The 14604-nt window shown below is 41.1% G+C and overlaps 1 protein-coding gene across 1 annotated transcript in view; it reads right to left on the reverse strand.

Moving 5' to 3' along the window:
• The window catches only part of LOC113746555 (zinc finger protein 883-like), a 26260-nt gene that overhangs the window by 6526 nt on the left and 5130 nt on the right, over positions 1–14604 (reverse strand). The window contains exon 4 of the mRNA XM_027282649.1: positions 12165–12493. Within this exon, the coding sequence (XP_027138450.1) occupies positions 12165–12493 (329 nt within the window). The remainder of the gene's footprint in view (positions 1–12164; positions 12494–14604) is intronic.

The raw sequence follows: 14604 nt of genomic DNA on the forward strand, positions 1-14604 counted from the left end.
AAGCCCTTCATGTTACCTACGAATATCATCGGCTGGCACCCACGGACCAAAACCCAACGCCTCACCATGGCAACAAGATAATTACAAAATAAATCAAACCCAGAATCTGAAAAACAAAACAATATATGCTCCTACAGGTCCATTTAAAACTCAACTAGTGGACGTATCCTTCAAAAGAAAATAGCTGTCTGATAGTAATTGCCTTTGCTTATGTTGATCGGCAGACATATTTTGTTACAGTTATTACCATGTGTTGTTACAGATTGTTGTGATTTCTTCCGGAAGTTTAACAACATTTATGCTGCTATAAACGCACCAGTTTTCAATCAAATCCCATCAGCTGGAAAGCGGAACATTATAATCGCACATCCACCGTCGGATAACAGTTGTGACATCCAGCGGAAGTAAACAACCACACACAGCGGTTAGCAGCGTTAGCTCTGTGCACGTGACGTTATTGGAATGAAGTTGAAGACGTCTTGTAGCGGTGACACAGTTAATATTCCATTTGTAATTAAGCAACAATGTCTTAGTTGAGTGTTTTTGATGAGAGTTGTAACGAGCGACTAATGCTGCTGCTGAAGAAATATTTGGAAGTTTCAAAAAAACATCGTCGGTACGAAGAAGCGATCCTTCTCGTTCAGCGCAACATGCTGGATTCGTTTGGGGAACTGAAATCAAGTTCACACAGGATAGAGCGTGTGTGTAAAATCTTTTACTGGTTAATCATTATATACCATAGTTGTTAGATTCCAGCCAGTAACGTTACTGCTGAACTTTACATCTCATGTCTGCATTTCCTCTTAACCATCACAGTAGTATTATACTTCCTCTTGTTCTCTGTCCCTCCAGCTCTCCAACCAAACTGTCTCGTACAGGAGGAAGAGGAGGAGTGTTCTCACTGACACAGCAGCTCTGTAACCAGGAGAGGAGCTCCCAGTCTGGACCAAGAGGACCCAGAGCCTCTACAGATTTAAGAGGAACAGGAGGAGCTCTGCACCAGTCAGGAGGAGAGGAAGCTTCTGTGAAGGTGGAGGTTAATACCTTTGTGGTGACTCCTACTGATGAGGAAAGGGACCACGGTGAACCAGAACTGAAGTGACCACGTGAACCAGAACCTGAAATGACCACCACTGCTGTTGAACAACTTTTATGCAGCTGAGAGCCAAGATCAGAAAGGATACAAGCATGAAGACTCTACTAGAGATGTAAGAGTCAGACAAAACAATCAACAATATGAAAAAAAAGTCACAGTAACATTGTCTACAACCTAACTTGTCGGGGCTGGACAGTAATATTCACAAAAAACGTCTTTTAAATGTAACACTTGTGGAAAGGATTTTAAGTATAAGTCAGATCTTGTGAAACACATGAGAATACACACAGGTGAGAAGCCGTACCTTTGCAACACCTGTGGGAAAAGATTCAGTGACGTGTCACATTGAAAAAGCAATCAGAAATTCCACAGGTGAGAAGCCTACCTTTGCAAAACCTGTGGGAAAATTTCAGTGACGTGTCAACTTGAAAAAGATCCAAGAATTCACACAGGTGAGAAGCCGTTCAGCTTGCAAAACCTGGGGAAAACTTCAGTGACGTGGTCAGCATTGAAAAAGCATAAGAAATCCACACGGTGAGAAGCCATATTGTACAACATGTGGGAAAGCTTCACACAGGAGATTCTTTGAGAAAACAATCAGACGGCCATCCACGCCAGGTGTATTTGTGAACGACAGCGATACGAAGTACCGTACATTCCCTGTGTGAGAAACATATTGCCACACATCTGACTTGAAAAGGCACATGAAAATACATACAGGTCCATGCCGTTAATTTGCAAATCTGGCAGCTTTTCACACATAGTGGTTATTTATACAGTCATGAGAAGAGCCAACATGGTGAGAGACCGTTGCAATGTTGGGCAAAACCTCTAAGACGCAGACAAGAGGCTTGTGTTTGCAAACAATGGGGGGAGACTATCCATTCAGTGGTTCGTGGTTCACAACATGAAGGAACTCACTGACTGACTGTTTGTATGACCGTATGAGAAGTCCTATTGTATATAAATGTGTCTTATTTTGCTGTTTTATACTGTCACTACTTCACTGTGTCTGATTTTAGCTGAATTAGCAATATGAATTATCAGAATTTGTGAAATGTTTTTTTACATATATGTATGTTTGTTACACGCACACACACACACACAAAGAAAGTGTTACAATCTCTAAATGTTGTGTACTTTTTTGGAGGCATGCTAATACAGTCTGTGAATCAACACTGCTTGCTAAGTTCTGACGTCAGACCAGAATGGCCATTAAACAAATGGACTTTTAAATTGGTCAGAGGGTTATTAATAAACAAATCTGCTTTCATTATCACTTGTCTCTTCTGATTGAATAGATGTAGTCATTTAAAGCTTGTTGGTCCACTGAAACTGAATAGCTGACTGTATCTTCAACAAGAGAAAGAAAATAGCTGTCTGCTCGTATGCTTTGTTTATGTGTGATGAGCAAAATTTTTTGTTACAGATTGGCTGATTATTCCTGAAAGTTTTACAACATTTACTGATAAATATAACGCACCAGTTTTCATTCAAATAACATCAGCTGAAAGCGGAACACTTATAACTCGGCACATCCACCGTCGGAACTTAACAGTGTGACATCCAGCGGAATAAAACAAACACTACAGCTGTTAGCAGCGTTAGCTCTGTGCACGTGACTTATTGAATGAAGTGAAGACGGTATTGTAGCGGTGACACAGTTAATATTTCATTTGTAATTAAGCCACCATTTGTCTTCAGTTGAGTGTTTTTGAGAAGAGTTTGTCACACGAGCGACAAATGCTGCTGTGACGAAATATTTGGAGTTTTTCAAAAACAACTATCGTCTGGTACGAAGAAGAGATCTCTCGTCAGCGCAAACTGCTGTATCGGTTTGGAAACCTGAAATAAAGTCTACCAGGAAGGTGTGTTAAAACTTTCCTGGTTACTTCTATTTCTAACTAGTTGTTTAGATTCTCATAACGTTACTTGCTGCTAATTTCACTTCTGTCTGATTTCCTCTTCCACCATCACCAGTAGTATCATTATTCCTCTTGTTCTCTGTCCCTCCAGACTCCAACAGGCAACCACGTCTGTAAGGAGGAAAGGAGGAGGGAGGTTCTCACTGCCGCGAGCTCTGTAACACAGGGGAGAGGCGCTCCAGTCTGACCAAGATGGACCCAGCGCCTTACCAGATTAAAGAGGAACAGGAGGAGCTCTGCACCGTCAGGAGGGAAGAGGAAGCTTCTGGTGAAGGTGGAGGTTAATACCTTTGTGGGGACTCCTCTGATGAGGACATGGGACCACGGGGTGACCCGAACTGAAAGTGACGACAGTAAAACCAGACCTGAAACACACCACCAGCTGCTCGTTTTAAACAACTTTTATTGCAGCTGAGAGCCAAGATCGAACGAAAGGATACAAGCCATGAAGGACTCTACTAGAGCATGTAGAGTCAGAACCAACACGATCAAACATATGGAAAAACAAAGTCACAGTAACATGTCTACACAACCTAACTTGTCAGGGGGCTGACAGTAATATTCCCAAACAGTCTTTTAAATGTAACACTTGTGGAAAGGATTTTAAGTTACGTCCGATCTTGTGAAACACAATGAGAATACCCAGGTGAGAAAAGCCGTCCTTTGCACAACCTGTGGGAAAAATTTAGTTGACGATGTCCTGGAAAAAAGCCATCAAAGAATCACCACAGGTGAGAAGCCGTAACTCTTTGCCAAACCTGTGGGAAACATTCAGTGACGTGTCAGACATTTGAAAAGCATCAAAGAATTCACACAGTAGAGAAGCCGTCACCTTTGCAAAACCTGTGGGGAAAAAACATTCATGTGGTAAGTGTCAACATTGAAAAAGCACAGAGAATTCACACAGGTGAGTAAAGCCATCATGTTTGTTACAAACATGTGGAAGCTTTCACCACAGGGGATATCTTGAAGTAACCACACCATCCCACACAGGTGAGAAGCCGTTATCTTTGTGCAACCATGTGGGAAAGTTTCAGGACAGGGATATCATTTGAAAGTACACAGACGCATCCACACAGTGAGTCGCCTTTCCACACCTCATGTGTGATGAAAAGCAATTGCACACATCTGACTTGACAAGGGCACCACATGAAAAATACATACAGGTCAGTAGGCCGTTAATTTGGCAAATCATTGGCCGCTTTCACACATAGTGGTTATTTTACAGTCCATGAGACGAGCCAACACTGGTGAGGAGACCGTTGAATGTTTGGCAAAAACCTCTAAGACGCAGACAAGCGCTTGTGTTGCAAAACCCTGTGGGCGACTCTTCATTTACAGTGGTTCGTGTTCGAACTTGAAGAACTCACTGCCGACGTTTTTTATATGAGTATGAGACATTCCTATTGTATATTAAATGTGTCTTATTTTTTGTGTTTTATACTGGTACACTACTTCACTGTCTGATTTATACACTGAATTAGCAAATTGAATATCAGAATTTGTGAAACTGTTTTCTTATACATAATATGTATGTTGTACACGCACACACACACACACAAATAAGGTTTTACACCGTCTTAAATGTTGTGTATTTTGGAGCAATCTAAATATACAGCTCTGTGTCAACACTTGCTTGCTAAAGTCTGACGTGCCAGACGTGTCATTAAACAAAATGACCATTTAAATTTGGGTCAGAGGGTTATATCCCTAAACAATATCTTTATTCCTTTTACTTGTCTTTCTGATTGAAATAGATTTGTCTTCATTAATTTTTTAAAAAAAAAAAAACAAAAAAAAAAACAAAAAAAAATTTTTTTTTTTTTAAAAAAAACCAAAAAACAAAAAAAAAAAAAAAACAAAAAAAAAAAAAAAAACAAAATTTAAAAAAAAAAACAAAAAAAAAAAAACAAAAAAAAAAAAAAAAAAAAAAAAAAAAAAACCAAAAAAAAAAAAAAAAAAAAAAAAAAAAAAATTTAAAAAAATGTTTTTTTTTTAAAAACAAAAAAAAAAAAAAGCTTGTTGCTTTCCACTGAACGAATCGGCTGACTTATCTTCAACAATGAGAAAAAGAAACTAGCTGTCTGTCGTAATGCTTGTTTATGTGTGATGAGCAAACATCTTTTGTTACAGATTGTCTGCTTAATTCCTGAAATTTTACAACATTAACTGATGATATTAAACGCACCAGTTTTCATTCCAATACCATCAGCTGAAACGCGGGAACATTATAACTCTCACAATCCACGTCGGGGAACTTAAACAGTGTGACTCCAGCGGGAAAGTAAACAAACCACTACAGCTGTTAGCAGCGTTCGTTAGCTCTGTGCACGGACGTTATTGACTGAAGTGAAGACGGTATTGTAGCTGTGACACAGTTATTATTAGGCCCGACACGAAACCGTGCGGAAGCCCTATTGTATTTCAACTGTTTATTATTGTTTTTTTTTTTTTATTCTTTTTATTCTTCAGTTCCTAAATGAATCGCATTTTCGACAGCCATTATCCCCCCGAAAACTCACGAAAATTTGCTACCCCCCCAATGTCCGTGTAAAATTACGTATTTTGGGGAGTCTCACACATGGACGACGCACATGCTCCACAGCGCCAACTACGTTGCGCGTTTTTGGATGGTTTGCCCTCGCCACGGTTCGCCCACGTGTTAGGGACTTGGTGGGAGTATGTACCTGCCCAGACGCACAAAAAAGTCTCTTGGTGCCCCGGGCTACATGAGTGAACCGTACGCTCCAATTTTGTCACATTTGGACTTTTCAGGTTTTTGGCTCATTTCCCGGGGTCGCATTAACGAACTCCTCCTCGGGATTTCTTCCGCTCCTTTGAAACTTGCACATGGGTTCATGAGGCTTGACGATGAAAAGTTATCACACTTGATAACTTTTTGATGTTATACTATGTCAGAGGGGCGGGGCCCCGAAATTCTCCATTTTGCATTAAAATTTCAACGGCTATAACTTTGTGAAAAAATTCTTCCACTCTTCACCAACTTTGAATATATAATGGTGTCTGGCCTAAAATACATTCCACACCAATATTCGGTGATTTTTATAGGCGCCTCATTAGGACGACCAAAATAGACCACTTTTACGAGATGGCGCCTGCAGCTCGGACAATATTGATCATATCCACCTCAACACTAGTTGTGGCTGTTGTCAAGGCCTTGGAACTGACATCTGAGAAAAATTTCCAACTTTTTATCAGAGGGCTGGCCGTGACGAGCGTCAAAGTGGACGCTGCCTTTTTTTTCACCGAAAAACCAGATCCATTGACTTTTGGGTGATTTTCGGGCAAAACTGTGCGGCTATCCTATCCTTTGTCAGAGCTGTCTGAAACTTGTTGGGGTTGTTAAGAGCACTATTATGCACAATTCGGCTGCATAATTAATGCGGGGCGGGGCACAAGCGCTCTATCGCCGCCCCCTTGAATTTTATTTCGAAACGCCCCGCCACAGTTTTGCTCACAGAATTACTGAAACTCAGCCGAATTGTAGAACCATTGCCAGGACCCTTACACAACAACTCTCTTGGAGCAATAAGCCACACTGAACAGGAAGCGAGACTATTTTAATAATGAAAATCGTCATTTTTGCTGTTCTGCGGCTGGTGACAAGGGCATGTTTTGAACTAAAACTCCTCCTAGGGAGTGTATCCAATTCACTTTCAAAACTTGGGAGGATATTCACATTTAGACTTCCTGATTAAAAGTTATCAAAAATTGGATGAATTTTGGGCAAATGTGTGGGCGTTGGGCTCTATGAAAATTGTCATTTTGCTGTTCTGGGTGGTGACAAGGGGTTCATGTTTGAACGAACTCCTCCTAGGGAATTGTATCCCAATTCACTTCAAAACTTACTAGGAGTATTCACCATTAGACCCTGAGTAAAAGTTATCAAAATGATGAATTTTGGGAAAATGGTGTGTGGGCGTGGCGCTCTATGAAAAATGTCATTTTTTTGCATGTTCTGGGGCTGGTTGACAAGGGGTCATTTGAACGCACTCCTCCTCGGGTTTTGCTGTCCATTTCACTTCAAACTTGGTAGGAGTATCACCTAGACTTTTCCTGAGTAAAAGTTATCAAAAACGATGATGAATTTTGGGGAATCGCTGTGGGCGTTGCGCTCTATGAAAAATCGTCATTTTTGCTGTTTCTGGTCTGGTTGACAAGGGGTCATGTTTGACCGAACTCCTCCTAGGGTTGTATCCACCTTCACTTCAAACTTGGTAGGTCTGTTCAATACACTTCCTGAGTAACGTTATCAAAAATTAGAATTTTAAGGAATCACTGTGGGCGTGGCAATCAATAAAAAAAATTCAAAGAAGGCATCGGCAGGACGCACCTTCTCAGAGGCGTCTGAAATTCTTGCGGTTATCAAGGTTATGTTATGCCACATTTCGACGTGGCCACATTTCGACATGCGCGCTATGCGAGGGCCCGACCCTCGCTGCTTGCAGCTTAATTTCATTGTAATTAAGCACATACTGTCTTCAGTTGCGTGTTTGAGGAGAGTTTGTCAACGATGCGACTAAATGCTGCTGCTGAAGATATTTGGAGTTTTCAAAAAACTATCGTCGAGTTACGACGAAGAGATCTCTCGTCAGCGCAAACTGCTGTCTATCGTTGAGGAAACCTGAAATAAGTTACACGGATAGGTGTGTAAAACTTTTTATGTTAATCATTATAATCATAGTGTTAGATCATCAGTAACGTACTGCTGCTAATTACTACATGTTGCCTTTCCTCTTCACCATCACAGTAGTATCATATTCCTCTTGTCTCTGTCCCTCCAGATCTCCAACCGCAACCATGTCTGTAAGGAGGGAAGAGAGTGAGGTTCCACTGCCAGCAGCTCTGTTAACAGGAGAGGAGCTCCCAGTCTGGACCAAGGACCCAGAGCTCTACAGATTAAAGAGGAACAGGAGGGCTCTGCACCATTCCAGGAGGGAGGGGAGCTTCTGTGATGTGGAGGTGACTCACCATTGTGGGGGATCTACTGAGAGGAAGGAAAGGACCACGGTGAACCAGAACCTGAAGTGACCCCCGTAAACCAGGCCCTGAAATTCAAAAACCCCCTCTGCTGTTAAACCCACTTTCTGCAGCTGCGAGCCAAGATCCGGAAGGATACCAGCATTGCAGACTCTCCTAGAGATGTAGAGGCACACCAAAACGATCAACAATACTGGAAAACAAAAAGTCACCAGTACACATGTCTACAACCTAACTTGTCAGGGGCTGACAGTACTATTCACAAACAGTCTTTTTAACGGTACCCACTTGTGGAAAGGATTTTTAAGTAAATGTCGATATTGTGAACACCTGAGACTACACCACAGGTGAGAACGCCGTATCTTGCCAGAACCGTGGGAACCGATTATACATCTTGCTCCCTGAAAACTGCATCAACGAACACACCGCGTGAAAGAAGCCGTACCTTTGCAGAAACCTGTGGGGGGGGCAAACAAAACATTCAGTGACGTGTCAGCATTGAAAAGACATCAAAGAATCACACAGGTGAGAAGGCCCGTACCTTTGCAAAAACCTGTGGGAAAACATTCAGTGACCGTTGTCAACATTGAACAAGCATCAGAGAATTTCACAACAGGTGAGACGCCCTCTGTTTGTACAAACATGTGGAACGCTTTCACACAGGGTATCATTTGAAAGTACACAGGACACATCCACACAGGTGAAGAAGCGTATGTTTGTGCAACTTGTGGGAAGAGCTTTCAGACAGGGCTATCATTTGAAAGTACACAGACGCATCCACACAGGTGAGAAGCCGTACCTTTGCAAAATTGGGGAAAAACATTCCGTGACATTCGGCATCAGAAGGCATCAAAGAATTCACAAATTGAGAGGTCGTTATATACTTGCAACAAACCTGTGGAAAACTTTCAGACACCAAATTGCCTTGACAGTCCATAATAGACGCATCCCGCACAGTGAGAAGCCGTACACATGCAACATGTGTGAGAAAGCATATTGCCACATCTCTGACTTGAAATCACATTAAAATACATTTACAGGGTTCAGTAGCCGTTAACTTGCAAATCCGGACCACCTTTCACCCATTGTGGTACTTTACAGTCCATGAAAGAGCCAACCCTGCATGAGAGACCTTTGCCTGTTTGTCCAACACCTCTAAGATGCCCGACAAGAAGCTTTTGTGTTTGCAAAAACATGTTGGAGGAGTATTCATTCCAGTGGTTCGTATTAAGAACCGAAGAAACTCACTGACTGACTGTTTTGTATGACTGTATGAGAAAGAAGTTCCTTTGTATTATAAATGTGTCCTACTTTTGCTTTTTTATACTGTACACTACTTCTGCTTTATAGCTGAATTAGCAAATGAATTATTCAGAATTTGTAAAATGTTTTTCATACATACTGTGTATATTTGTCTAAAAAACACACAACACACACAACACACACACAACCACACACACACACACATACTGAAATAAAAGTTTACAAAGTCTAAATGTTGTGACACTTTTTGTAGCCGCTACTAATATACAGCTCTGTGATCAACACTGCTTGCTAAAGTTCTGATGTGTCACGCTTACAGAAAGAATGGATTCAACAAATGACATTTTAATTGGGTCAGAGAGTTGTATACTAAACAATCATCTTCACTTCTTCCTTTGTCTCTTCTGATTGAAAAGACTATTCATTAAAAGCTTTGTTGTTCCTATTGCGGCTTTCCAAATCCTTTAATTCGCTGGTTGAGAGCTGGATTAGGTCCTGTAGTTTTGTATTGATGCACGATGCTCAGAGAAGGCACGCTGAGGCAGGTAAGAGTTTAAAGTATATGAGAGAGATTTAATGTACACTGTTGCAGCTATCCCAACGCAATCAAACTAAACAAAAAGCGCGTCAACAAAAAAAATTACGGCTACCTACCCCCCTGCCTCTCTCCCTCCCTAGCGCAGGTTATTCCGCCCCTATAATGTTACCTACGGCTATCATCGGCTGGCACCCACTTGACCCGAACCACCGCATCACCATGGCAACAAGACCAAATAAATTCAAACCCAGAATACTGAAAAAACAAACCAATATTATGGCTCCACAGGTCCTTAAACTGAATAGTGACTGTCTCTTCAAAAAGAAATAGTGTTGCTGTAATGGCTTGCTTATGTTGTGATGGGCAGAAATATTTGTTACAGTTATTAATTGTGTTGTTACATATTGTGGTGATTTATTCCTGAAAAGTTTACAAACCTTTATTATGATATTTAAAACCGCACCGTTTTCCATCAAATTACCATCAGCTGAAAAGGAACATAACTCTGCACATCCACCGTCGGAACCTGCAGTGACCACCAGCTGCTGTTTTGCACAACTTTTTATGCAGCTGAGAGCCCAGATCAGAAAGGATTACAATTCATGACGCCTCTACTAGAGATGTAGAGTCAGAACAAAAACAATCAACCATATGAAAACAACAGTCACCCGTAAACATCGTCTACACCCTAAATGTCAGGGGCTTGACAGTATGTAATATTCCACAAACCGTCTTTTAACTGTAACACTGTGGAAGGATTTTAAGCTCAGTCATGTTTTTGAGACACCTGAGAATACACACAGTGCGAAGCCGTAGACGCCGTACCTTTGCAAAACTGTGGGGAGAAAAATCATTGGACCTGTCAACATTTTGAAAATTGCATCAGAGAAGACACACAGGTGAGAGAAGCCGTATCTTTGAAACACCTGTGGGAACAACATTTAATAGCAAGACTCATTGAAAATACATCAAAGAGCTCACACAGGTGAGAAGCCGTACCTTTGCAAAACCTGTGGGAAAACATTTAATAGAAATAGGTCATTGAAAATACATCAAAGAGCTCACACAGGTGAGAAGCCGTACCTTTGCAAAACCTGTGGGAAAACATTTTGCAACATTGACAAAAGAAAACGGCATCAAATAATTTCACACAGGTGAGAGCCGTATCCTTGCAACACCTGTGGCGAAACACATTTACTAGAATGACTTCATTGAAAAATACAATCAAAAAGGCTCACAAGGTGAAGAAACGCCGTACCTTTGCAAAACCTGTGGGAAAACATTTTGCAAAACATGACAAAGAAAACCATCAAATAATTCCCCACAGGGAGAAGCCGTATCTTTGAACACCTGTGGGAACACATTTTAATTTAGAAATGACTCATGAACAATTACATCAAAGAGCTCCCACCGGTGAGAAAGAAGCCGTACCTTTGCAAAACCTGTGGGAAAACATTCAGTGACGTGTCAACATTGAAAAGGCATCAGAGAAGACACACAGGTGAGAAGCCATATGTTTGCACAACATTGTGGAAAGATTTCCGACAGCTGATATCAGTGACAGTACACAGATGCATCCACACGGGAGTAGCTGTACACCCACCTCATGTGTGAGAAAGGAAAGCCTATTGCCAACATTGATTGAAAGGCACATGAAAAAAAATAATACAGGTCAGCAGCCGTTTAACTGCAATATCATGGCAGCTTTCACACCTAGTGGTTACTTTACAGCCATGAGAAGAGCCAACATGGTGAGCGACCTTGCAATGTTTTGGCAAACCTCTAAGACGCAGACAAGAAGCTTTGTGTTTGCAAAACATGTGGAGACTATTCATTTTCCAGTACAGTGGTTCGTGTTCCGGGAACTGAATAACTCACTGGACTGATGTTTTGTATGACCATATGAGAAGTCCTGTTGTACATACATGTGTCTTATTTCTTGCTTTTTTATACTGTTACACTCCTCACTGTCTGATTACAGCTGGAATTAGCGAATTGACATTATCCGACTTTGTTGACATGTTGTTTATACCTCCTTTTATGTTTGTCTACACACACCCACACCACACACCCACACACACCACACAACCCACACACACTGACATTACTGACATAAAGTTTCCAAAATCTACCTGTTGTTGTCACTTTTTTTGGCTCCCTGCTTACATATACATCTCTGTGATCACCACTTTTTGCGAAAGTTTCTGACGTTTGTCCCGATCAGAAGACAGCCTGGATAAACCCAAAAAGACATTTACATTGGGTCAGAGAGTTGTATAATAACTACTCATTTACTTAATTTTACCTGTCTCTTCTGGATTGAAATAGATCTTTCATTAAGGATGCGTCTGTGTACTTTCAAATGATATCCCTGTCTGAAAGCTTTCCCACACGTTGCACAAACATACGGCTTCTCACCTGTGTGGATGTGTCTGTGTACTTTCAAATGATATCCCTGTGTGAAAGCTTTCCCACATGTTGTACAAACATATGGCTTCTCACCTGTGTGAATTCTCTGATGCTTTTTCAATGTTGACACGTCACTGAATGTTTTCCCACAGGTTTTGCAAAGGTACGGCTTCTCACCTGTGTGAATTCTCTGATGCTTTTTCAATGCTGACACGTCACTGAATGTTTTCCCACAGGTTTTGCAAAGGTACGGCTTCTCACCTGTGTGGATTCTCGTGTGTCTTGGAAGACATGACTTATACTTAAAATCCTTTCCACAAGTGTTACATTTAAAAGACGGTTTGTGAATATTACTGTCAGCCCCGGTACGGCTTCTCGCCTGTGTGTATTCTCATGTGTTTCACAAGATCTGACTTATACTTAAAATCCTTTCCACAAGTGTTACATTTAAAAGACTGTTTGTGAATATTACTGTCAGCCCCTGACAAGTCAGGGTTGTAGACAATGTTACTGTGACTTTTGTTTTCATATTGTTGATTGTTTTGTTCTGACTCTACATCTCTAGTAGAGTCTTCATGCTTGTATCCTTTCTGATCTTGGCTCTCAGCTGCATAAAAGTTGGTCAACAGCAGCTGGTGGTCCCTTTCAGGTTCTGGTTCACTGTGGTCACTTTCAGGTTCTGGTTCACTGTGGTCACTTTCAGGTTCTGGTTCACCGTGGTCCCTTTCCTCATCAGTAGGAGTCACCACAAAGGTATTAACCTCCACCTTCAGCAGAAGCTCCTCTCCCTCCTGACTGGTGCAGAGCTCCTCCTGTTCCTCTTTAATCTGTAGAGGCTCTGGGTCCTCTTGGTCCAGACTGGAGCTCCTCTCCTGGTTACAGAGCTGCTGGTCAGTGAGAACCTCCTCCTCTTCCTCCTTACAGACATGTTGCTGTTGGAGATCTGGAGGGACAGAGAACAAGAGGAATATGATACTACTGTGATGGTGAAGAGGAAATGCAGACATGCGAGTAAATTAGCAGCAGTAACGTTACTGATGAATCTAACAACTATGACTATAAATGATTAACCAGTAAAAGTTTTACACACCTATCCTGTGTAACTTTATTTCAGGTTTCCAAACGATATCCAGCAGTTTGCGCTGACGAGAGATCTCTTCTTCGTACTCGACGATAGTTTTTTGAAAAACTCCAAATATTTCTTCAGCAGCAGCATTTAGTCGCTCGTTGACAAACTCTCTCAAACACTCAACTGAAGACATTGTTGCTTAATTACAAATGAAATAATTAACTGTGTCACCGCTACAATACCGTCTTCACTTCATTCAATAACGTCACGTGCACAGAGCTAACGCTGCTAACAGCTGTAGTGTTTGTTTACTTCCGCTGGATGTCACACTGTTAAGTTCCGACGGTGGATGTGCAGAGTTATAATGTTCCGCTTTCAGCTGATGGTATTTGATTGAAAACTGGTGCGTTTAATATCATCAGTAAATGTTGTAAACTCTCCGGAATAAATCACCACAATCTGTAACAACACAATGTAATAACTGTAACAAAATATTTCTGCCCATCACACATAAGCAAAGCATTACGAGCAGACAGCTATTTTCTTTTTGAAGATACAGTCAGCTATTCAGTTTAATGGACCTGTAGGAGCCATATATTGTTTTGTTTTTCAGTATTCTGGGTTTGATTTATTTGGTCTTGTTGCCATGGTGATGCGTGTGGTTCGGGTCACGTGGGTGCCAGCCGATGATAGCCGTAGGTAACATTAGGGGCTGAATCACCTGCACTAGGGGAGGAGAGAGGCAGGTTAGGTAGCCGTAATTTTTTGTTGACCGCTTTTTGTTTAGTTTGATTGCTTTGTGATACATGCCAACAGTGTACATTAAATCTCATCTCATTAAATACTTTAAAACTTACCTGCACTCATCGTGCTTCTCTGAGCATCAGTGCATCATACAAAACATACAGGACCTAATCTCAGCCTCTCCAGCGACTTTAAAGGATTTGGAAAGCCGCAATAGGACCAACAAGCTTTTAATGAATAGATCTATTTCAATCAGAAGAGACAAGTGAAGGAAGTGAAGATGATTGTTTATTATACAACTCTCTGACCCAATTTAAATGTCATTTTGTTGAATCCATTCTTTCTGTATCGTGACACATCAGAACTTTAGCAAGCAGTGTTGATCACAGAGCTGTATATTAGTAGCGCTACAAAAAGTTCACAACATTTAGACTTTGTAAACTTTTATTTCAGTATGTGTGTGTGTGTGTGTGTGTGTGTGTGTGTGTGTTTATACAAATATACACATTATGTATAAAAAACATTTTACAAATTCTGATAATTCAATTTGCTAATTCAG

This window comes from Larimichthys crocea, chromosome X, assembly GCF_000972845.2.
Source record: "Larimichthys crocea isolate SSNF chromosome X, L_crocea_2.0, whole genome shotgun sequence".
Taxonomy (NCBI): domain Eukaryota; kingdom Metazoa; phylum Chordata; class Actinopteri; family Sciaenidae; genus Larimichthys; species Larimichthys crocea.